Source organism: Puntigrus tetrazona, chromosome 6, assembly GCF_018831695.1.
Source record: "Puntigrus tetrazona isolate hp1 chromosome 6, ASM1883169v1, whole genome shotgun sequence".
Classification (NCBI taxonomy): domain Eukaryota; kingdom Metazoa; phylum Chordata; class Actinopteri; order Cypriniformes; family Cyprinidae; genus Puntigrus; species Puntigrus tetrazona.
This window is the reverse complement of record NC_056704.1, coordinates 658599-679740: the sequence shown is the minus strand read 5'-3', so window position 1 is coordinate 679740 and position 21142 is coordinate 658599. Positions and strand designations below refer to the sequence as shown.

The window sequence follows — 21142 nt, the reverse complement described above, 5'->3', positions numbered from 1 at the left end:
TTGTATGCAACGAGGCTAAAAAAAAGAGTGTAAAATGTACATAGAAAGTACTTTCAGGTTTGTTTTTTTAGGTGTATTAGTACACAAAAAAATCAAGAACGTTTAGTCATAACTAATTACAGTGAGCTCAAATTTATTTTAAGTGGCTGTTTTAAAAATCACAAAAATTCTAATGGGTTGGCTGAAGTCAATAGAAATATAATAATATAAATATAATAAAGCAAAGAATTAAGTGCTTGTAATTTAAGGTTAATTTTTCAAATAAAACCACAATAATGCAAACAAGTAAACAAGCACGTGAAGTACAGATTACTAGCAATGTTTTGTCGATTAATGAATTATTTCAATCCATAAGGCCGTCCTTTCTGACCGCTGCTCTGTCACTGATTCTCTCTTGACATCTAGACTCTTTTGTCTTCTTTCTGAAGCGTCGGACTCTTTTGGTGTGGTTTTAGTTCAGCAGCCTCATCCGTCAAAAGTAAGAGTGCTTTTGTGCACCGCAGAGCTGTTTATGTAGCGTTTAAGGAGGCCTTTGTGAGTCACTTCAGTTTAATGGCTTTGTGAAGAGGGTGTGTTTATATCGGGAAGGGCCTCAAACTCGTAACGGTCACTGGATTAATAACCTAGATTATTTCCTTGTACTGGGCCTTCTGGAAATGCTTGTAAAGGTTATTCAGCGTCCACAATCAGAGCAATCTGTTCTGCAAGAAGACTGAATCACTTAACTTATTGCGTGAAGGATAAAAAAAACTGGCAGCTGAAATCACACCACACCTGTTTTTTTGGTTTTGACGTTACAGATACGGCCCCGAAAACATCTTCAGGCCACATAATTATTAATTTCTTTACGAAACGCCGTCAATCGCCGATACCTTCGTTACCGCTAATGTTTTTCCTGTTACGTGCAGATGTCGTCACGTGTAAAATACAGTATTGTGTAATCCTGCTAGCGGATAAGTGTCATAATTAGATCTATTTGGAAAATACGGAGAGCGCAGGAGTGACCTGGGTGTCTCCTAACGTGAAACTCGGACCGGGCCTGACTGCGCCGCGCCTCCTGCGCGCTGATCTCTCACATCTGTCATGATTTATCTGATGTTCTCTCTCAGTGAGGGCGTGAGATCCCAAGCCTTTCCGTGACTGAACGTCATGATGGCGTGATGCGTGTTTCTAGACTATTCAGTTAACGTTAAATGCGGCTTAATCACGCGCTTAGAGAACAGGGAAAATATCAGTAGTATTATTAGTCATCTGTGAGGGTGAATCGCACGAAACTGTGTTCGTTCAGAGCGTTTAGTCACATGGCTTGGAGAAAATGCAATGCTTTACGCAAAAACAAATATTTACGTGCGATCTGGATTAATCTGATTCCAAAAATGCATTCACTGATTATTTGCATTGTATTACATTCCTAAACGTTCCTAATTAAATTGCAGTTACTTATCCATGTAGCTCCAATAGTTACCGTTTTTGTTGTTTTACTGTAAATTTACTGGCAGAAAAAACAGTAAAACTAATATTAATTTTATTTTCACCCTAATTAAAGATTAAACAGCTGCTGTTAAAACTCACGGCCACACACTCTTCAATATCATAGAGAAAGCATCGTGTTGTTTAAAGTCCTCTTAACCGGTCCTTTTATTCTTGCACAGAGGGTCAAAAGTTGTGCATCATCTGTCCTGATCTCTGTGCATTACTTATTCTGCACACACACACACACACACACACACAGCACTCATGAATGTGCGACTGCATGATTGTCACAGGTGTTGCTGCTACTGATTGTAATATCTGGCATGTACACTGACTTCACGTGAATGCGGTCCGGTGACTTTAGCAGGAAGGGTGAGGCAGATGGATTCTGTATAAAAACCCAGTAAACTGTGCATCTGAATCAAACATCAAACCGCAACGCAGCTGCATCATGGACGGTAAGCTTCATGTTTTAATTATTGCCATTTTATTAGCAAGGCCTTTTAAAAGGAAACATCTTATTAGAGTTATGTTACGGACTTATTGCATAAAAATAATTTTTTTTTTTTTATAAATTTAAGATTATTTCACTATGCTTTTAAGAAAACTATAATAGTTAATCATAAATCATATTTTTAGTTGTGCAATTAAGTTGATTATAGCTTTTCCGATCATTTAAAAAAGTGCTTATTAAAGTAGTGCTTCTATTAAAATATATATTTAATTTTAATACTATTTTATAAAACAAGCTCAAATTCTGCTCTCTATAATTAGTCGTTTGCAACTTCAAATGAATGCTTTCCCTGAGAATAGTATCACATTTGCTCATTTCTGCGCAGAGTTCAAGGTTCGAAGCGTCGACCTGCAACAGAAGCAAAACCAGACGCGTCACAAGACCGAGGCTCTGAGCTCCAGCACTCTGGTCCTGAGGAGAGGACAGGTCTTCACGGTGACCATCAGCTATGAGGGACGACCGCTCGATCCACTGAAGGACAAACTGATCTTCCGTATTGCTCTAGGTGTGTGTGTGTGTGTGTGTGTGTGTGTGTGTGTGTGTGTGTGTGAGAGTGTGGGGGTGGATGTGTGAATTAAAAATGCAATCTCATCTCACATCACCCTCCCGCTATTATGACGAAATGCATCAGTGATCATTAGTTTGTCAGATCCAGAGTGACTACATTGTAACCGAAGTAATTATACACTAAAACTAATTCCAAAGCAGAGACAAAAGAGTGATCCAACATACAGGCATTAATGTACATTAGCTGCATTCTTCATAACAATAGTCGTTTTGAAGGCTTTAGTTAGTATCACAAAAAATCTTACTAATAATAACAACTAACTATCCGATTGTCAGAACAGTCATCTGAAAGAGCTCTCCTCTCTGGTCCCCTCAGGTCCGATCGCTGTGGACGTCCCGGTCTCTGTGTCCGGACAGCCGTCTCTGACTCAGTGGACCGCGGTCCTGGAGAGGAGCGTCCTGAACCCAGCTGGACCCCGCGCTCTTTCGGTCTCACTGTCCAGTCCTGCGTCTGCTGCCGTCGGCGTCTACACGCTGCAGATGAGAGTCGAGTCTCGCTTGAATGTGAAAACGCACTCGCTCGGCCAGTTCACGCTCCTCTGCAACCCCTGGTGCCAAGGTGAGCGCCGTCTGTGTTTCTGCTTCTGATCTGGAGACGTTGATTGAGAAACCATTCGTGTTTGTAGGACTAGATTTCCTGAACTAAAAGCCTCATTCCAAGCTAATATATAGACATTGACAAGTAGCTTTGATATGGATAACCTTAGATCCTCCTGTTAACCCTAATGGCATAGGAATCTCAGGAAGTACCTCCCAGATAGGTCTTTCAAGGTGTCTTGGAGGGGTGAGGCATCCAAGTCATGACGTCTAGATACCGGGGTGCCTCAGGGCTCAGTTCTCGGACCGCTTCTCTTCTCTGTCTAGATGTGTTTCAGAAACTTGGCTTTTCATATCACTTCCATGCTGATGAAACTCAACTCACTCAACCTCTCGAAAACAATGATATATGTTTTATTTGACAAGATTCTGTGATGAATATAAGATTCAAAAGAACAGTGTTTATTTGAAATGCAAATCTTTTGTACTTTCTGCCTTCATTTATATTAATCACACACAGACTACTAAAGAAATTGTTGTGTTTTTCTGCAGCTGATTCTGTGTTTCTGCAGTCGGAGGATCTGAGGACTGAATATGTCAAGAGTGATATTGGTCTGCTGTTTAAAGGCAGTCCTGGTAACATGGTCTCCAGACCCTGGTCGTTTGATCAGGTGAGATGTTTGAGATGTTCAGGTGAGCGCTCAGCGCTGAAAAACAGCTTCATATTAACTCCTGACATGCATAAATGTGTTTTCAGTATGAAAAAGGGATACTGGACATCTGCATGAAATTGCTGCAGCTGAGTCCTCAATATCAAGCAGATATGAGAAAAGATCTGCAGAACCGCAGCGATCCGGTTTATATCGGCCGTGTGATCTCAGCGATGGTGAACTCTAACGATGATAAAGGGGTGCTGATGGGAAACTGGTCAGGTGACTACAGCGGTGGGGTCAATCCTTCAAAGTGGTCCGGCAGCGCAGATATTCTCAGGAAGTGGGCAGAAATACAATTCGAGCCTGTGAAATACGGACAGTGCTGGGTGTTTGCTGCTGTCATGTGTACAGGTGAGACAAATAGTTCAAAGACACAAAAACGTCTAACAGCTCCACATTGATAATAATCAGAAATGTTTCTTGAGCAGCAAACCAGCATATTGTAATGATTTCTGAAGACTAGATAAATGACGCTGAAATTCATCTTTGATTACAGAAATAAATTGTATTTTACAATATGTGTACAAAGAAAATGGTTATTTAATGTCTAACGATATATTACTAAGTTTATTGTATTTTTAGATTAAATCAATGCAGCATTAGAGACTTTTTGAATGATATTTTACTCAAATATTGCATCAAATAATCAGATGAAAGAGCAGATTATACTTGTTTGTGTGATAGTGATGAGAGTCCTCGGCGTACCGACTCGAGTCGTCACCAACTTCAACTCGGCTCACGACACAAACTCAAACCTGGTGATTGAGGAGTATTACACTGAGATGGGGGAAAAACTGTCCATCGGCAGAGACAGCATCTGGTGAGTTAGGATAAAAAGTGCTAAAACATTACGTCGCTGTTCCAAAGTTAAATGAAGATCAAACAATCAAAAAGAGATTGTACAGTGCTTGTTGTATCCTTATAATAATGGATACAGGTTAAAAAAGAGCTTTGAATCTAAATAAAACATGCACTATAGTCCAGTATTTCATCGTGCGGCAGACTCGTATTCATCCAATCACAGAGCACTGGATAGCTGGCCAATCAGAGCACACCTTGCTTTTTTGGAGCAAATTTTGTACAAATCTTTCAGGAGGTGGGGCTTAGAGGGGAAACAGAAATGCACAGTATGTGGAAAATAATGTGTTTTTTAAAGCGCATAAACAAATAACACCAAATACACAAAGCATTGTATCAAACCCAAATCAAACGCACCTGAACAAGCTAATCTAGGTCTTCAGGATTACTAAAGTTACAGGCAGTAGGTGAGGGATTTTAATTCAACTGTACATCGACACCAACGTTGAACTACAAAACTACAAAGTGGTGGATGCGTGCGACCGGCAGTGGAGTAGAGAGGTTTACAAAAAGGGTTTGAGTTAATAATAATCAACATTTATTGTCGTTATTTCATCTGTAACAGCAGTGTGAACTTTTAGAAACATCCGTTTGGCAATTAACATTTAAACGTACCATTATATAGAAAATATCAGCAGTTCTCCACATTAAAAAGACCCCCGACAGGAAGATCAACGAGCTACTTATTCTCTCTCCAACCTGGTAGGATGTTAAATGAAATTAAGTCTGTACCCAGCCTTGAAAACGACGGGAAATGAGGATGATAGACACAGCTGAACTTAATGATATAATCAAACATCAGGGAAAACTAGGCCACGGTGCACATGAGGGAGGGGGACAACAAAATTTCATGAGACCTAAAAAAAGAATAAAACACGAGCATGATAGCTCAATTTAATGCTTGCTTGCATTTTAATCTAATTTCAGGAACTTTCATGTGTGGGTGGAGAGTTGGATGAAGAGGCCTGATCTGGGTCGAGGTTATGACGGATGGCAGGTTCTCGACCCCACGCCACAAGAGAGGAGCGGAGGTCCGTCTTTACACTGACTTTCACAAAGCTAATGTGTATGAAAAACATGCTGAAAAGACCAGTTTGATGTGGACTGGTTTGCTCTGGTCTGGTGGGCTAGTGCTAGTCCTGTGTTTTAGCTGGGATTTTAATGATAATGAAGCTTAAACCTCCACGTTCTGGTCACAGGAATGTTCCGCTGTGGTCCTGCTGCGGTTAAAGCCATTTATGAAGAGAGGTGGATGCGCAGTACGATGTGCCGTTCGTTTACGCCGAAGTGAACGCGGATGTGCACAGGATGATCGTCAGAGATAGAAAGATCCTCTCAACCAGGGTCGATAAACGCAGCGTTGGAGCTCTGATCTCCACCAAACGTCCAGGATCCATGAGCATGCTGGACATCACGTCTGAATACAAAACTGAGCAGGGTAAGAGGAATAAGGATAAAAAAGAGACAAAAACATGCTGTTAGTATACTGCTTTCATACAAAAATCTCCTTCTTTTTCATTTAGATGAATTCATATCTCGTGCACCAAGCGCTCCTGGTAAGTGCTTAAAGCTGTTCAGTAAATAAAAAAAAAAGGAAATGGCAATTAACACAAAAAACTAAACATTAAAATTTGTAAATTTACTACTGAAATGTATTGAAATGTATTTTCTTTTAAAAACATACTCCAGTAATCTTTGTTTTGCTTATATATATATATATTTTTTTTTACATACATTATTTGTTACATGTTAAGTAAACATTTATAAAAAAAAAAAAATCATTACAAAAACACACGACACTTTTAAATGAACCCAATGCTAGCTAAATGAATTTGATGAATATTTTTATGTAAATATGTTTATGACTAAAACATTTTTAATTAATCTAAAGGTGCAGCAAGATACAGTCTTGATTCTCGAGCTGGAGCTGCTGCGGAAAGAGAGGGTAAATCCTAGCATTTGTTTGTTTTTCCTTAACATTGCTCTTTGTTTGTTTGAGTAAAATACGACTAAATGCATCGATCTATCGTGTCTTTCCGTGAAGCCTCTAAGGGCCTCGCAGTCTCTCTCCAGCTTCTGAGAGCCCCTGTAGTCGGAGAAAACATTTCGTTCAACATCGTAATCACTAACAACGGAGCCGCTCCGAAACAGCTGAAAAAACACGTGAACGCTCAGAACAAGGAGTACAACCGCAATCCTACGGGAACCTTCTGGGAGGCTCACGATGACGTGAAGATCGGCCCGAATGAAAGTAAGAGTCGCTTGAGCAGTACCTTTTCAAAAGGTACTTGTTTGGGTCCAGTTTAGTTCTAGCAGTGTACATATTTGAACCTAATAGGTACAAAAGCATCCCTTTTCAAAAAGCAAAATGACTTTTGTGCCTTTTATTTCTGTGAAATATTTCTCATGCAATGCATACTGATCATTTAATAATAGGCAGAGTAGTACCAGAGGTCACGTGACCGATTGCTTTTTCTTGCGCTCCTCCAGCTGTGAGTATAAAGCACGAGATCTCCTTCAAGGAGTACATGCTGAAGGAGGCTGGGGAGGATTCTCTGGTTAACCTGGCTGTGGTTATCGAGGACGTGAAGTCTGAGGAGAGAGTGCTGGCTTCTGAAGAGTTCAACATCCGCAGCCCTTCCCTCGACATACAGGTATATGACGTTTATACGATCTTAAATAGACACATGACCTCCTCACAGGAATAACCCATTTTAGATGTTGCTGCCGTTATTAAAATTGTTATTTTAAATGCAATCATAGAGGATATGCGCATTCTAATTTATAATGCATAAATAAATAAAAATACATAATGCATATAAAGCCTTTTTATAATGCATAGTATTGTTATTGCATCAGTTATGCCTTGTAATCATTGTTTGAGCTCATGAATCATTATTTCAGATGTAAGACGTTGGGGTTTTAGCTTTGGTTGTAATTATTTACGGAAATATATAATGCGTTTTAGCATACATTCTGAATACCTTTTACAAAGAATTGCTTTTTTGAATAATTATAACGCGTATTTTCTTCCAGATTCAGAATGAGTTATCAGTCGTCATCAACAAGCCTCAAGCGGCCGCGGTGACCTTCACGAACCCGTTCAATGTCGCGGTGAGAGGAGATCTGACCGCGTCCGGATCAGGACTCTTGGAAGAGAAGACTCAAATGAGGTGCGGAAAGAGCGTTCTTAAAGATCTTTTCTGATCATCATTGAGATGAATTAGATGAACCCCTCTCTGCTGTCGCTCAGCCCCGCCCCCAAACGCACACCATTGGTTGAAACAGTGTAACTCGAATAAACGGATTAATGCATATAAATATCATAGCTAGAGTATCAGTACACACTTACTAGTGCACTTCTGTAATCATATGCATATCACAGAAACTGTATGTTAATCCTGCACCATTACACACACTTTAAACCTAAACATGAGCAGCTGTAATAGTGACGCTTGCCTGTTTTATTTCTAAGTCCTGTGTCTTATATTTTCAGGCTTACGATCCAGCCTCGGGAAACCATAAAGAAGTCTATCAGTTTCACTCCCAGGATGGCCGGAGCTAAGATGCTTTCTGCTAGCTTAGTGTTGGAGAATCCTCCCACCGTCCTGCACGGATTCAAAACAATCAATGTTCAAGCATCTTAAGAGTAAAACGTGAGCGTGCATCCTCGTGAAGTGCTACACTAGGGTCGAAACGCATTTAGAAATGATCGCTTTTTAATTTTAATGTCATTATAAAAAATAATTTCGCTCTTAATTGTGTATTCGCTTTTTTTTTTAGCCACGAGCCTGAAAATAAAGTATATTTCTTAACATTTCCGTGCATTCTTCTCGCTTGTGATCAGTTCGCATGCATTTTCCAGCAGAGGGCAGGCTAGTTAAGACAGTCACTGCAAATATTTCTAATACTGACATGCTGAAAGGTACTCAACACATTGCTAGGATTTTAGAAAAAGGGAAAGACACAGACTTGGCAACACTGGCAGTAAATTACTGTCACCATGAAAAACATGAAATGTTTTTGCTGAAACAAATGAGCAAGAGAATACATTTATTTTCCGTTTTAATTAATTTTGTCTCACCCCACTGTGAGTGTATGTGTATATATATATATATATATATTTTTAATCAAATTATTTAAAATATAGCTTATATATATTATCAATAATCAAAATTGCCATGAGAATGCAGCTCAACCTTTTATTTCATAGTTGACTGAATGTTTCTGCTGTTTATTGTGATTTATTGCAAAAATTATATTATGCGATTAATTTCAGAATCAGATTGGACAACAGAATTTATTTGTAAATATACACTAATAAATATATACTCTATATACTCTTGTTTTGATTTCAGTCTCAAAATGCTTAATGACCTATTTGTTATAACACAATAATAATAATAACAACAATAATAATGATGATGATAAAAATGAATCATAATCTTTTCTCCTCTAGTAACTCTATATAAAATAACAATTAGTATCTCAGATGTTGACTACGTTAAGTTACACACTTCATAAAAATCAGCAAAAGATTCAAACTTACTGAACTTCCCTCCCAGACAGGATTTTGTCTGATTTCGTTCCGAATCAGTTCATGCACAATCACTAAATAACGAGGCGACTCTTTTGAGACACACCCCATCACTCCAGACTCACACACTTCCAGAGACGTGATTGTCCACTTCTAAATACGAGCTAATGTTCTCATAAAGTCCCACCGGGTGTATAATCCACAGCATGTCGCTCATCGGTTTCCGCCTGAGAGTCTGCGCTCCGGAGCGCACTAATTGCCGCGGGGCCGCGGCGGAGGAACACACGGAGGAAGCGCGTGTGTGACGCGGACTGAGTTCTCGGAGAGCACGCGCAGTGACATCTGAACAGGACCGTACGGGTCTGTGACGTCACACACGTGTTTTCGTATTTGCTTTCGGTAACGTACAGTAACGGATTTCAAATGTCCCGCTCTGCACCCAAATTTATGAGCCCGTTAATCACGACTTCAAGCTTTGCGTTACCTTAACGTTAGCTATTTCCGTGTGGCGGTATACTTTCACGACATCGTTTCAGACACATAACATTGTAACAGTGTGTGTACTATTTATTATTATATTCTTATTAAATGTATTGCCACTTTATGTTATCCTAAAGGTTTTGGTTTAAAGGTTACGAAGGCAAACTAATTTCTTCGTGTGTGTGGATTGTTGTTTTTTTTTTCATGTATTTGTCTACGCATGCGCATATCGACTGCAGCTGTTTCCCTTCTAGCCGTTAACTAGATGCACAAAACCTCACAAAACTAGCTAGATTGCTTGTACGAAAACTTCCCAGAAGCCAGTGGGATATTACCGTAGTTGTTACTGTTATTCTGAACATCAAATCCCTTTCCCATCAAACGTATTCTAACTAGTTTGTTAAAAAAAATATGTCAGGTTAGCACCAGGTAGCTAATTAGCTAGCCTGTTAGCATCAGCTAACAAAATGTTTGAAATAGGCTATTATAATCTTGTAATTCATAATTACTGATTGTATTTGTTTACGTTTTATGCTAAAATGGGCCTGTACTCTCATTTTGCTGTAAACGTTTAAAAGCAAATTAGAGACTGGAGAATTTTACCCCACCCATAACAAAAAGTACATTTCGTTTTTGTTAAAAATCGAATAACCTGAAAACTCTGGATATTTTACTTGGTTTGTAATTCATGCCATTGCCACTAAGAGTATGATAACTATTTCGGATACATTTAAATGTTGTTTCACAGGAAAAAAAAAAAAAAAAGACAATCCTTAAGGGGTGCGCTTTCCCCCATTCTACCCTTATGTATTCATTATATAAATATGCTAACAGTATGTATGTATGTGTGTATGTATGTAACAATAAAATTCACAGCACCTTCATACAAGCAATAGCCTACATACAGTAAAGAGCAATATATATATATATATATATATATATATATATATATATATATATATATATATATATATATATATATATATATATATATATTTATTTATTTATTTATTTATATATTTTTTTTTTCATGTGTCCCAGGCCAGTTTATTGCAGCCATGATTCATATAAAAACACTGAAATGCAAACAAGCGTTTATTTGAGCAGCATATACATTGCTTTACTGGTCTTTGCTTGCATTTCAGTGAGCCAGACTGCAGTATTTTATATCTCACAGACAGTCCAAGCATATCCAGCAGATTCATAAATATTAAACATAGCTGAAAGGCTGAAGGAAATGGAATAACTTGTGCTAAAATAGTTGAAGCGGCCTCACAAATGTTAATGTGTCCGGTTCTCAAACCGACTCGCAGACATCAGGATCAGGTCTGAGCCCGAGGGATGACTGAACGTGTCACGCGCTTTGCCTTTTCTGAATCAGAGAACATTTAACATGTAAATGAAGTGTATGATCGCTGTTTGCTGGTGTATTGTAAAAAAAAAAAAAAATGCTCCAAATGGGATGACACTGCATTCAAAGGTCGGGCACAATCTTGTTTCACTCTCAAAATAAAATAATTAAAAAAAAAACAAAACATTAATTATTTTGCACTCTCAATACTATAACGCACAGTAGATTTCTGACTACAAGGTTTACACAAGCTATCAGTTGCCTTAAAGGTCACTAGAAAATTGCATGCTGTCTCTCTGAACGTTTCAATCAGCGATGTTTGCTTTTAAGAGCAGTGTTTTATCGCAGATATAGTCTGGAGGATTTAAATGTCTCTCTTGCGGTGAAGGGCAAGGCCAGCACTTTAGCAGCCGCCGACCTTGAAGGTGCCATTAAATGCGTTCATATCTTTTTTTACGCAGTAATCGGTTTAAAACATGACTCAGAGATTAAATAGAGAATATAGATTTTTATGTTCTTTTGACTGGATCTTGACTGGCTTTCATGCTATAGCGTGACCTGAGGCTTGCGACGTTGGCTGTTTTGAGACTTTATTTTGGCCTCAGCTTTTAAATCGATCAATAAGTTGAATTTAACGGTAATGAAAAGGTCCAGGCACATGCTGCTGCTCATGCTATAGGCCAAGAAAGCAAAAACCTTGAAACTAAAAGAACAGGACCGATTCAACAAACAACTGTTCAGATGCTCACACGATTTATTCAAAGAAGCCGTTGCTATTTTTGGATGGCTACTGTGTGAAGTTTAAAAATTAAAAAAAATAATAAAAATTAAATGCAAGAATTTTTGAGGGACATGAGCTGAAAAAAAATAAGCTCACATCTTAATGACAGATTAAATAAAATATCCTCAAAAACTACCAAAAAAATCAATAATACAGATAATGTCACGGTGTGGTTAGGGAAGGAGAATATAACGCTCTTTAACAAAAGAGAAACCACTAATACTACAGGCAGTCAGGACAAATATAACCACACATAATAAAGACACATGCGCAAACTGGATCTTATATACACAAAGCAAATGACATGATTAACAAGACACACCTGAACATAATGAGACCATTACCAGAAAGTAGGGAACAGAGAGCACATGGGACAAGAAAACAAAACAAGAGTCCTACTATGTGACAGATAATATACAGCTTCTTTAAACCTATAACAGCATTCTTCACTGTGATCCAGTGCTCTCTACACATAAAGTTCAATAAAAAGGTTTGAAAATATATTAGAAAGGAATATAAAATATATGTTAAATATATCGTTTTAATAATATCGTTTTTTAGTTTGCTTTTCTAAACTAATTTATATTATTTGGTCATCATGTTTATGTGTGTTATTGAGAAGAAACTGCAGCATATCCAGCATGCACCCATATACCTGGAAAAAGTTGATTCTGAGGAGGATCACGGCATTACTGTAGTAAAACCGTGGTTTACTTCGTTTATACGTGTGAAGATGAAGAGCTAGATTAAAAAAAAAAAACATCTTATATGTGACGAGGATGCTAGCCCAAGAAGACATTTTTACCGTTGCAAAAATAAAATATCAAATATCAAATATCAAAAACGAGAGTTTTGTCATAAGCTCTGTTTAATAAGTTTCATTGGCTAAATGTTTGAAGATAGAAAATAGATAGACGGACGCAAAGGGTGATTAACAGCATTGATTTATTGAAGTGAAAAAACACCAAAAAAGGGCACTTTGGGGTGTAAAGAAAAAAAGGACATGATCTTTTTTAGTATAAATCCTCAATAAATAAATGTTACAAAAAGTGAACTGCATACTCTTTTTTTCTGCATCACTGCGCACCATGCAACTCTGAGGTTTGTGTATCAAGATCAGTGTTACAGTCTTCACTTATTGTCTCAGAGTCTGATCTTGCTCACAAACACACACTAAACGCATGCCTTATCTCTGGCTGCCGTGTTCGAGAGCTGCAGCAGATGGGATTTCATTACACTGTTTCACGTTGAGCGATGGCATCTCTAGAGCGTGTGTGTGTGTGTGTGTGTGTGTGTGTGTGTGTCTGTTCAGAAGTGCCAGCTGTGAGATGCCAAGACCCCGGACGCTCACCGCTCACAAACGAGCAGCAAAAACAGATGCACATACGACAGAACCAGAGAGTGAGGTGAAGCCCGAGACGCTCGCTCCTGTTCTCCGCTTGAGGCTGAACTTTCTAATCTAACGAATCCTTTTTATCTGAAAACGAATGCACGAGAAAGCGTAAAAATACATAACATGATAAAACACACAGTTAATGCAAACACAGGTTTTTCATTTAATGCCAAAGTAAGATAAATTAAAACAAGCGCATGAATAATATTTAGAAGATATAATTATGGTGCATAAATTCCATAAACTAGTGCAATAACTGAACGTTATTTACTCATCTCAATTATGATGCAATGTTGATTATTCACACAGCCCTATTAAAGTTACAGTTTATAAAGTTTAAGAAAGAAGGTCTCTCTAGCTGTGCCTAGTTCCACTTTATTGGCGGATGAGCTCATGACTCATCTGGTTATTTCTAAATTTCAGCGTACGCGACAGTCAGAAAAGTTTAAGCAAGAAATGAAAGTTGCCTAAAGCTTTCCAGGGTATCTGCAAGAGACGTCAATGCTGATTCAGGGAAGGGGAAGGTGCTAAAGGAAGGTTGATTTGTAGCTAAATGATGTTGTGATGTCATCGTGTCAATTGTGTGCAAAATTGTGCCAAAACATAGGCTGTACATTTTATATAAATGTTCATAACAATATAAATGCGAAAAATAATATTATGGTAACACTTTGTTTTATGGTTACACCGAACGGTGCACAATCAACAAATTAATTTTCTGTATTGATTGTTTTTTTTTTTACCTGTAATTTTAATCAAACAATATATTTTTGGGGTAGCAGAAAAAAACTAGCACCTTTTCTATTTTTCGACGTATTTTTCTTTTTTTTCTTTTCATTTTGTTTAAACTTTCTCTTAACAGGCCATTTTATACATGCGCAGAGGATCAAAAGCTATGCACATTGCCCCAATCTCAAAATGTGAATTAATTCTGTGCTACTGAACCCACCTGTTGCAACACACACACACACACACACACACACACACAGAGCACCGATGCAAGCGCGATTGAGTAATCGGCTTGGGGTGCAGGTACTCATCACAGCACTTGTCATTTATTGACTTCTTGTGAATGGGGTCTGGTAACTTCAGTGGAAAGGGGTGAGGCTGATGGATGCTGTATAAAAGCTCAATAAACTGCAAGTCTGAATATAACAGCAAACCACATCACAGTCGCATATCATGGATGGTGAGCTTCATGTTTTTATTATTATCATTTTTACTGGTATATTAGCAACGCATTTCGTTAACCCTTTTACAAAAAAACTGTACTATATGACTATAGTGGCTTTATGAAGAACTAATTGCGATAATCTTTACTACTACATGTAATCATATTATTTTGCTTTGCTTCAATTTTAACGCTGCAATTTAACCACGTAAGAAAAATATAGCTGAACAATTATGCATATTATCTATAAAAATAGTGAGAAATAATATAACATTTGCTCATTTCTGCGCAGAGTTCAAGGTTCGAAGCGTCGACCTGCAACAGAAGCAAAACCAGACGCGTCACAAGACCGAGGCTCTGAGCTCCAGCACTCTGGTCCTGAGGAGAGGACAGGTCTTCACGGTGACCATCAGCTATGAGGGACGACCGCTCGATCCACTGAAGGACAAACTGATCTTCCGTATTGCTCTAGGTGCGTTTGCATCCATCATTCCATAACCTTGTTTTCGTGCTCTGTCCTGACATCCTCTCCTCTCTGGTCCCCTCAGGTCCGATCGCTGTGGACGTCCCGGTCTCTGTGTCCGGACAGCCGTCTCTGACTCAGTGGACCGCGGTCCTGGAGAGGAGCGTCCTGAACCCAGCTGGACCCCGCGCTCTTTCGGTCTCACTGTCCAGTCCTGCGTCTGCTGCCGTCGGCGTCTACACGCTGCAGATGAGAGTCGAGTCTCGCTTGAATGTGAAAACGCACTTTCGGCCAGTTCACGCTCCTCTGCAACCCCTGGTGCCAAGGTGAGCGCCGTCTGTGTTTCTGCTTCTGATCTGGAGACGTTGATTGAGAAACCATTCGTGTTTGTAGGACTAGATTTCCTGACCTAAAAGCCTCATTCCAAGCTAATATATAGACATTGACAAGTACCTTTGATATGGATAACCCCTAGATCCTCCTGTTAACCCTAATGGCATAGGAATCTCAGGAAGTACCTCCCAGATAGGTCTTTCAAGGTGTCTTGGAGGGGTGAGGCATCCAAGTCATGACGTCTAGATACCGGGGTGCCTCAGGGCTCAGTTCTCGGACCGCTTCTCTTCTCTGTCTAGATGTGTTTCAGAAACTTGGCTTTTCATATCACTTCCATGCTGATGAAACTCAACTCACTCAACCTCTCGAAAACAATGATATACGTTTTATTTGACAAGATTCTGTGATGAATATAAGATTCAAAAGAACAGTGTTTATTTGAAATGCAAATCTTTTGTACTTTCTGCCTTCATTTATATTAATCACACACAGACTACTAAAGAAATTGTTGTGTTTTTCTGCAGCTGATTCTGTGTTTCTGCAGTCGGAGGATCTGAGGACTGAATATGTCAAGAGTGATATCGGTCTGCTGTTTAAAGGCAGTCCTGGTAACATGGTCTCCAGACCCTGGTCGTTTGATCAGGTGAGATGTTTGAGATGTTCAGGTGAGCGCTCAGCGCTGAAAAACAGCTTCATATTAACTCCTGACATGCATAAATGTGTTTTCAGTATGAAAAAGGGATACTGGACATCTGCATGAAATTGCTGCAGCTGAGTCCTCAATATCAAGCAGATATGAGAAAAGATCTGCAGAACCGCAGCGATCCGGTTTATATCGGCCGTGTGATCTCAGCGATGGTGAGGATCTGCTCTCTCTCTCTCTCTCTCTGTCTCTCTCTCTCTCTCTCTCTCTCTCTCTCTCTCTCTGTCTCTCTCTCTCTGTCTCTCTCTCTCTCTGTCTCTCTCTCTCTCTCTCTCTCTCTCTCTCTCTCTCTCTCTCTCTCTCTGTCTCTCTGTCTCTCTCTCTCTCTCTCTCTCTCTCTGTCTCTCTCTCTCTCTCTCTCTCTCTCTCTCTCTCTCTCTGTCTCTCTCTCTCTCTGTCTCTCTCTCTCTCTGTCTCTCTCTCTCTCTCTGTCTCTCTCTGTCTCTCTCTCTCTCTGTCTCTCTCTCTGTCTCTCTCTCTTCTCTCTCTCTCTCTCTCTCTCTCTGTCTCTCTCTCTCTCTCTCTCTCTCTCTCTCTCTCTCTCTCTCTCTCTGTCTCTCTCTGCTGTCTCTCTCTGTGTCTCTCTCTCTCTCTCTCTCTCTCTCTCTGTCTCTCTCTGTCTCTCTCTCTCTCTCTCTCTCTCTGTCTCTCTCTGTCTCTCTCTCTCTCTCTCTCTCTCTCTCTCTCTCTCTGTCTGAGATCTTCTCTCTCTCTCTGTCTCTCTCTCTCTCTCTCTCTCTCTCTCTCTCTCTCATAAATCTGTTCTCTCTCTGTCTCTCTCTCTCTCTCTCTCTCTCTCTCTCTCTCTCTCTCTCTCTCTCTCTCTCTCTCTCTCTCTCTGTCTCTCTCTCTCTCTCTCTCTCTCTCTCTCTCTCCATGTATTAATATAGTCTCTCTGTCTTTCTAATCAGGTGAACTCTAACGATGATAAAGGGGTGTTGATGGGAAACTGGTCAGGTGACTACAGCGGTGGGGTCAATCCTTCAAAGTGGTCCGGCAGCGCAGATATTCTCAGGAAGTGGGCAGAAACACAATTCGAGCCTGTGAAATACGGACAGTGCTGGGTGTTTGCTGCTGTCATGTGTACAGGTGAGACAAATAAATATATTTTTACAATACATTTATATACAATTTTAAGTTGTAATAATTGCTGAATTATTTATTGAACAAAAATTATTCAAATTAAAACAGCGTGTGTAAAAATATTTTTGGTTGAAGTATTAATTTCTTGGTAATTTATTAAGCAGCTTACTACTGATGATCCATATCTAATATATTTGTTTGTGTGATAGTGATGAGAGTCCTCGGCGTACCGACTCGAGTCGTCACCAACTTCAACTCGGCTCACGACACAAACTCAAACCTGGTGATTGAGGAGTATTACACTGAGATGGGGGAAAAACTGTCCATCGGCAGAGACAGCATCTGGTGAGTTAGGATAAAAAGTCCCTGTAGATATAGTGCTAAAACATTACATTACTCATCAAGGCTGCATTTATTTGATCAAGCATATAGTAAACTGCCACATAACTTGTAATATGTGAATATGAATATTATTGCTGTGATTTCAGCTTCAGTGTCACATGGTGCTTTAGAAATTATTTTAATATAACGATTTGCTTCTAAAGAAACAGTTATGATTCTTTTCAATGCTGAAAACAATTGTGCTGCCCAATATTTGTGTGGAAACCAATACATGTCACTTTTGTTTTGTTTAATACATCCTTGCGCAATAAAGTAATGTGTTTGGCCTTTTTCAGGAACTTTCATGTGTGGGTGGAGAGCTGGATGAAGAGGCCTGATCTGGGTCGAGGTTATGACGGATGGCAGGTTCTCGACCCCACGCCACAAGAGAGGAGCGGAGGTCCGTCTTTACACTGACTTTCACAAAGCTAATGCGTATGAAAAACATGCTGAAAAGACCAGTTTGATGTGGACTGGTTTGCTCTGGTCTGGTGGGCTAGTGCTAGTCCTGTGTTTTAGCTGGGATTTTAATGATAATGAAGCTTAAACCTCCACGTTCTGGTCACAGGAATGTTCCGCTGTGGTCCTGCTGCGGTTAAAGCCATTTATGAGAAGAAGGTGGATGCGCAGTACGATGTGCCGTTCGTTTACGCCGAAGTGAACGCGGATGTGCACAGGATGATCGTCAGAGATAGAAAGATCCTCTCAACCAGGGTCGATAAACGCAGCGTTGGAGCTCTGATCTCCACCAAACGTCCAGGATCCATGAGCATGCTGGACATCACGTCTGAATACAAAACTGAGCAGGGTAAGAGGAATAAGGATAAAAAAGAGACAAAAAACGTGCCGTTAGTATACTGCTTTCATACAAAAATCTCCTTCTTTTTCATTTAGATGAAATCATATCTTGCTTGTCATTCAATGCTGGTAAGTCATAATTTTTAAAGCTGAAATATGTGATCCATTTGACTAGTGCCAGTTTCAGCATTAAGACTTATGAGATTAAGATATGATTTTCTTCTAAATATTTTTTGTTATTCATCTAAGTTGAAGAAAGAAGCCTTCGTTTCAGTCGTCAGCCTGAAATCATGGGTAAGGTCTAGCATTTGTTTTTCCTTTCCTCATAAACTCTGCTCTTTGTTCGCTTGAGTAAAATAACTAAATGCAGTTATCCATCATCTCTTTTTACGCAGTTCGTCAGGGTCTTGCAGTTTCTCTCCAGCTTCTGAGAGCCCCTGTATTCGGAGAAAACATTTCTTTCAACGTCGTAATCACTAACAACGTGGCCGCTCGGAAACTGCTGAAAAAACACGTGAACGCTCAGGACAAGGAGTACAACCGCAATCCTACGGGAACCTTCTGGGAGGCTCACGATGACGTGAAGATCGGCCCGAATGAAAGTAGGAATCCTGCAAAAATGGCTTAAAATGAGTCTAAAATGTATTTATAACCACAAAATGATTCTACTTGCAATTAAAGATATCTATCTGGACCACATTATAAAAATATACATTCATTAGGAATTGCGAGGTCACGTGACCGATTGCTTTTTCTTGCGCTCCTCCAGCTGTGAGTATAAAGCACGAGATCTCCTTCAAGGAGTACATGCTGAAGGAGGCTGGGGAGGATTCTCTGGTTAACCTGGCTGTGGTTATCGAGGACGTGAAGTCTGAGGAGAGAGTGCTGGCTTCTGAAGAGTTCAACATCCCCAGCCCTTCCCTCGACATACAGGTATATGATGACCTAACACAGACTTTATGGGTTCACACAGAACCTCCTCTACCCTTCACCACCTTTATGTGAAAAACAGGATTTTTGGGGGGACAAATTTGAACCATTTTCAGATTATCTACACACTGCATGCATCACTCCAAGATCATACATGTGGTATTTATTAGAGGTTTCGATTTATAATGCATTCTAAAAATAATGCACCTTATAATGCTTCGCATGACTGTATAAATAATTGTAACTACAGTTATAAAATATTATAATAGTTACCTAGTCATTTTTACACCTTGAGAAATATTGTGCAGCAAAATGTTCAAATATCATAATGCTTTGCAATTTTGGTTTTAATTGTTTAAGTACAATGCATTACAACATTTTATAATGCATTTACGTTTCTGCATAATAAATTCACTAGTAAAAAACAACTAAAGCAATGAGTGTTTTCTTCTAGATACAAAATGAGTTCTCGGTGAACGTTAACACGCTACAAGTGGCCATGGTGACCTTCACAAACCCCTTCGGCTTTACAGTGAGAGGAAATCTGAGCGTCTCCGGATCAGGACTCTTGGAGGAGAAGGCTCAAGTGAGGTGCGTAAAGAGCGTTGTTTTAGTCTTTAAAGATCTTTTCTGATCATCATCATCATCAAATAAATCACTCATTTGCCATTGGTCGGCAAACATATAGCCCCGCCCCCAAAACACACCACTGGTTAATACAATGTGTCAGGACGGTTAAACATAATAATGTTTAGAAAGTGTCAGTGTTACAAGAGAAAGTATTTTAACAATCCAAAAGATGACACCCTGATATTTAATGCAGATTTTATTTTGCTACAATAAAGCCACATCATACATCAGTGTCTACTAGAAGTATCAGTACACACTTACTAGTCAGCATTTCTGGCGCACTTCTGTAATCATATTCATATCACAGAAACTGTATGGACCATTACACACACACTTTAAACCTAAACATGAGCAGCTGTAATAGTGACGCTTGCCTGTTTTATTTCTAAGTCCTGTGCCTTATATTTTCAGGCTTACGATCCAGCCTCGAGAAACCAAGAGGATGGCCGTTAATTTCACTACCAGGATGAGCGGTGCAAAGATGCTTTCTGCCAGCTTAGCGTTGGAGAATCCTCCCATAGTCCTGCACGGATTCAAATCAATCAATGTTCAAGCATCATCAGTGTTAGGGATCTGTTCACATGCATTCTCCAGCAGAGGGCAGACTCGTTGAGTGGTTCACAGCAAAGACTGTCGGTGACTGTCCTTTAGTGAGATGAAATATTTCACATACTGACACGCTGAAAAGGACACGCGACGTTAAACCTGTCCTGGAACCCCTCCACCCATCTATTGCTTTAGCGGTAAAACAGAATTGAACTAAAAGAAATAAAAATCCTAAATTCTTAGTCTTAATGAGATTTGGTAACGGTGATATAAACAAATATCGAACGATCTTAAGTATCCAAATGGTGTAAGTTATTATGCATTGTTTTTGTTACAAAGATTAAAAATTAAATAGGTCTTGGAGAAAAATAATAATAATAATAATAAAAAAAAAAAAAAAATAAATAAATATATATATATATATATATATATATATATATATATATATATATATATATATATATATATATATATATATATATATCCCCACCAAAGAGGAAAGGCAAGTAATAATTATCCCTTTGAATTACATTTTTCTTATGTCATGCAGTCATTGTGTAGATCTCCAGTTTGTTCAGTCCCTTCCTCGGATCATTTGCTATAAACTGAGACTTTCATCATCTGCATCTACACACCCTCCAAAAGCACGCCGCTGTGTGTGTGATGTAGTGCCGTGCTGGCAGGATTTCTTCATGACAGATCTTCCACGGAAAGCTGTGTGCAAATACCTGCGCACACACACACACACACACACACACACACACACACACACACACACACACACAGACATGCACAGACATGCACAAACAATGCATGTGACAAAAGTTCAACATGTCAGAAAAAGAAGTTATTTTGCTCAACACTGCCTACTTTCAACACGACACTGTCGTTTACCATTTC

At 39.3% G+C, this 21142-nt stretch overlaps 2 protein-coding genes across 2 annotated transcripts; both read left to right on the top strand.

Moving 5' to 3' along the window:
- Window positions 1–1797: 1797 nt before the first annotated feature.
- Window positions 1798–9000, top strand: LOC122347422 (protein-glutamine gamma-glutamyltransferase 5-like). Its single transcript, XM_043242675.1, is given in 15 exon segments — window positions 1798–1931; window positions 2313–2492; window positions 2871–3113; window positions 3644–3762; window positions 3849–4155; window positions 4489–4624; window positions 5590–5693; window positions 5862–5906; window positions 5909–6100; window positions 6186–6218; window positions 6554–6607; window positions 6707–6913; window positions 7153–7316; window positions 7699–7835; window positions 8159–9000. Coding segments are annotated over 15 exon segments (2079 nt in total). The 5' UTR covers window positions 1798–1924; the 3' UTR covers window positions 8310–9000.
- Window positions 9001–14386: 5386 nt separating this feature from the next.
- On the top strand, window positions 14387–20324 carry LOC122346747 (protein-glutamine gamma-glutamyltransferase 5-like). The gene is given in 16 exon segments (XM_043241598.1): window positions 14387–14393; window positions 14668–14847; window positions 14924–15119; window positions 15121–15164; window positions 15696–15814; window positions 15901–16029; window positions 16786–16963; window positions 17167–17302; window positions 17635–17738; window positions 17907–18146; window positions 18233–18265; window positions 18386–18430; window positions 18532–18738; window positions 18906–19069; window positions 19521–19657; window positions 20108–20324. Coding segments are annotated over 16 exon segments (2121 nt in total). The 3' UTR covers window positions 20310–20324.
- Window positions 20325–21142: the final 818 nt, after the last annotated feature.